The sequence below is a fragment of the Myotis davidii genome, unplaced genomic scaffold, assembly GCF_000327345.1.
Source record: "Myotis davidii unplaced genomic scaffold, ASM32734v1 scaffold937, whole genome shotgun sequence".
In the NCBI taxonomy this organism is placed as follows: domain Eukaryota; kingdom Metazoa; phylum Chordata; class Mammalia; order Chiroptera; family Vespertilionidae; genus Myotis; species Myotis davidii.
In genome coordinates, this window is record NW_006288252.1 from 186686 (window position 1) to 190836 (window position 4151).

Below are 4151 nucleotides of genomic sequence, written 5' to 3' on the forward strand. Positions count from 1 at the left end.
CTTACCCTCCCTTCCATTCTTTCTAAAAAAAGGGGGGGAGGGGCAATGGAAAAAATATCCTCAGGTGAGGATGAACAACAAGAAAAAATGCCGAGTTCCTCTTCATTTCCTATATTAATTAACGTGCATCCTAGGGATAGTAAGTGACTGCTTTGGAAAGCTGTCCTTTAACATAGAAGTGTTGCCTAGGATTTTCCATTCAGGTGGTGTTTCATTTAACTTAGCATTTTACAAATACGTAAGTAGCTATTGTAAACTGTAGGCTGGCTGTAACCGCAAGAGAACACCACCAGGGTCCTGGAAGTGGGTGTTTGGAGGCAGCCAGTCCTGCAGAGCGTTGCCTGGACCAGTGCGGGGTCGTTCAGGACCCGTGGGAGCCGCTGGCCCCAGCACCCCTCCTCTGGTGGTGGCCATCTGTGTGAGGACTGTCCATTTCTGAAGGAGGACGTGCATTTTAGTTTTTCAAACAGTATTCGTAGCCGCTCACCACACTCAGATGCTCAGGGCTGTGGCATACATTTGTATACACGCCGATGAGCCGCATGCCCAGTGTGAAACTAGCACACTTACAAACCGGCAGGAAATGTGTTCCCACATTAGCACCCTATATGTTGTTAGGGTCCCTCCTTCACGGACAAGTGTTGACAGTTATTAGTGTATTGTGGTCAGATCAAAGTTTCTTTGGAACTAAGGTGAAAAACACCAAAAGATTAAGTGTGTATCTCTTGGAATGATGGGTGATTGTTACTAGTACCTTCTTCTTTCTACTGATCTTTATACTTCAGATTTTTTACCATGAGCTTATTTTACTTTTGTAAGAAATATTTTTAGTTTATAAATGAGCTGTGTCTTTGTCATCTTAATGTGTTTAGTTTTATTTTTTGAGCTTTCCTTTTTTATTTACTTTTTACTAGTAATGCTTCAAGTTTTGTTTCTCAAAGAATTTTATTTGATACTAGAGGCCCGATGCACAAAATTCGTGCAAGGGGCTTGGCCCTCGTGGCTCGGGCTGTCTCGCGGCCCCGTAGCCCTACCCACTGGTTTTTCCAGAAGGTCATTCTGGAAGGTTGTTCTGCCGTCCATCTAATTAGCATATTAGCTCTTTATTATATAGGATTCATGGTGGTAAATCATTTATTTTCTATCAAGAAATCTCCCGGCGAAGCCAGCTGAAGAAGCTCAGAAGCACAGGCAGCAGTATGAAGAAATGGTGGTCCAGGCCAAAAAGCGAGGTGAGGGTCCACATGTTCGGGTGCGTAAGGCCGCACAGGACTCTGTGTCTGTCTAGATATTTCCTTCTTCCTGTCTGGGGCCCTTGAACCTGAACTGTGGTGAAGGCTTTAGTATTTTGAAATTTATAGTTTTCCACAAAAGTGTGTGCTTCTATCATGTCATTAAAGGTTCGCTATCATTGGTCTAGGGCAAGAGTATGGACTGCGGAAAGCCTCGGCCAGCAGTGATGGGCAAAGCTCGCTCTCTCTGGGCTCAGTTTCCATTTTTTTTTAATTTTAAATATATTTTTATTGATTTCAGAGAGGAAGTGATGGAGAGAGAGAGAGAGAAAGAGAGAAAGAGAGAGATCAATGATGAGAGAGAATCATCGATAGGCTGCCTCCTGCATGCCCCCCAGTGCGGATCGAGCCCACAACCCTGGCATGTGCCCTGACCGGGAATTGAACCATGACCTCCTGGTTCATAGGTTGATGCTCAACCACGGAGCCACGCTGGCCGGGCAAGTTTCCTTTTTTTACAAGATGGGATAGGATTTGGTAAAATGCCTTACAACATCCTATGACAACGATTTTAAAAAAAATGTGATTAACATAATGTGGTCTGTACATACAACGGCATATTATTCAGCCTTAAAAAGTAAGGAAGTTCTGGAACGTGCCTCAGCACGGTGAACCTTGAGGATTTATGCTTAGTCAAGAAGATAAACACTGTGATCCCACTTCTCTGGGGCCCTGAGAGTAGGCAGAATCATAGAGACGGCAGAATGGTGATTGCCAGGGGCTGGGCGGGTCCGGGGGAGTGCGGCGGGGTTAGAGTTTAACTGGTGCCGAGTTTCAGTTTGGGAAGCTGAGAACATTCTGGAGACGATGTTGGTGATGGTTGGGTAATGATGTGAATGTGCTTAATGCCACTGATTGTATACTTAAAATCGTTAACAGTAAATTTTATGTTTTGTGTATTTTACCACAATAAAAACAAACAAACGTATATGTAAATTAACGCACGGTGTTTCCCAGAGCTGCTATTGCACATTAAGGGCTCTGCTCAGGCTGCGAGAAGGGAGGCTCCAAGTTGTCCTGGGAGGGGCCTGGCGGGGAGCTCACGAGGCGCCTCTGGGGTCTGCAGTGCTCTGTCCTTTGATTGCGGTGGAAGTTTCATGAGTTGGCCTATTTTGTGATCATTGATCCCGCGTTATTGGTATGCTTTCCTGTTTGTACGTTACACCTGAAAAGCTTACTAAAAGATGGTAACACCACGCCTTCTGAGCTGCCCACGGTGGGAAGGGGGTGGGTCTCACGGCCCCGTCAGTGCCACTCTGGGGTCTTTGCTGCGTGACTGAGAAAAATCCCCCACTTGAAGTGGTGGCTGCCAGTTAACGGAGCCTTTCCCCTTCTCCGTTGCGATTCCCAGAGCTGAAGGAAGCCCAGCGAAGGAAGAAGCAGCTGGAAGAAAGATGCCGGCAGGAAGAAAGCATCGGGAATGCGGTCCTGACGTGGAACAATGAGATTTTGCCGAACTGGGAAACCATGTAAGCTGGGTCGGGCGCGGTGCGCTTTTTCATTTCCGTCTGGGGTCCAGGAGCGGCCGCACTGATGTCGGTCAGCGTCCTGCCTGTGGTGGAAGGACGTAGGGTCAGGTGTGCAGCTTCTCCCTTCCCCGCCAAGGCTCAGGCCTGTCGTCCCTCATCTGGATCCTGTGACATTCCCCGTCCTCCTTCCGGAGGGATCAGCAGCCCGTGGCTGTGTCATTCCCGCACTGCAGATTTCAGTGACGCGGAACTCCCTTTCTCGGGAGCCGCACCTTTGATCTCTCCTGCACGTGGATGGAGCGCTCTTATCAGGGAGCCTCAGGGCCTTTGCCTGCCCTGTTCCCTCTGCCTGGAGTGCTCTTGCCCTGTGATCCCTCCCACTCTGTTGTATGAAGCTCAGTCTTCTGTGGGGAAGCCCTTCCTGGCCAGGGGCTGGAGGAGACGCCCCTGGGTGCACTGCTGTCCTCTGTCTGAGGGTAGGACTGACTCTTCTCTGATGACAGCCCCAGGGCCGTCTGGCAGCTGCTGTCATCTCTCCATCCGTGGGACAGCTGGGGACAGTTCTTTCTGTGGTTTAGGGCGGGGAGGCCCGTGTGCGGCCCTTTGTGGGCCTCCCCTCATCACTAGGAGTTGCCAGGAAGCTTGGGTGCCAGTTTCTCGTCTCGTCGCTTTCAGCCTGCACCCGATGTCGGGATGTGGGGGACTCAGTCCTGGCACTTCCCCGAGTGTCACTCCGTCTCATTAGGGGGTCAGACAGCCCCGTTGCGGGTGTCCCCTAGGAAAACAAGCATTTCCCAAGCATTTCCAGGCTGTGCCTTTATGAGACTGGACACAGTCAGGAAACTTTTTTCTCAAATGGGACTCAGCGACAGAGTGAGGTTCTCAGGACCTGGGGCTGTCTCCCTCTCTGGCTGCAGGACCCACCCTGGTCCATCCCGCACTGACGGGGTGTGATGAGGTCCAGAGGCCCACGCTCGGCACTGCCTGAGACGCACCAGCTAGGGGCCAGGCACGGGGCCGGGTGTCACTGCATCGTCCCGCTCCTCTCCACACCACCCTTCACGGAGGCTTTCTGCATTCGGTGCCGGAGAGGAATCATTTGCTCGGGTTGCACAGGGAAGCATGGAGTTGGGGTGCAGACCTGTTCTGCAGCCTCGGCTTGTGCTCCCACTGGGCCGTGTGAGGAGCACCAGGGGAGTCTCTGCACTTGGTCCCAGTACGCGGGCTGTGAGCCACTGTGAGCAGAGGGCCTCAGTGCCTGAGCCGTGGAGCGCGTGCTGAGGTAGCAGAGTGCTCTGCCATTAGAGCTTGGCAGCTGTGCCCTGCATGCCACCTGCCCCGCACTTGCAGCTCCGCAGCAGTCCTGTCCGTCCGTCCCCCCCCCCCCCCC

General features: G+C 51.5%; 1 protein-coding gene across 3 annotated transcripts in view; it reads left to right on the top strand.

Annotated features, from left to right (window-relative positions):
- TBC1D14 (TBC1 domain family member 14) overlaps nt 1–4151 on the top strand; it is a 69310-nt gene that overhangs the window by 50682 nt on the left and 14477 nt on the right. For all 3 annotated transcript variants that reach the window (XM_006760108.2, XM_006760110.2, XM_006760109.2), the window contains 2 exons: nt 1150–1232; nt 2644–2761. In XM_006760108.2, coding sequence (XP_006760171.1) covers nt 1150–1232; nt 2644–2761 — 201 coding nt within the window. The remainder of the gene's footprint in view (nt 1–1149; nt 1233–2643; nt 2762–4151) is intronic.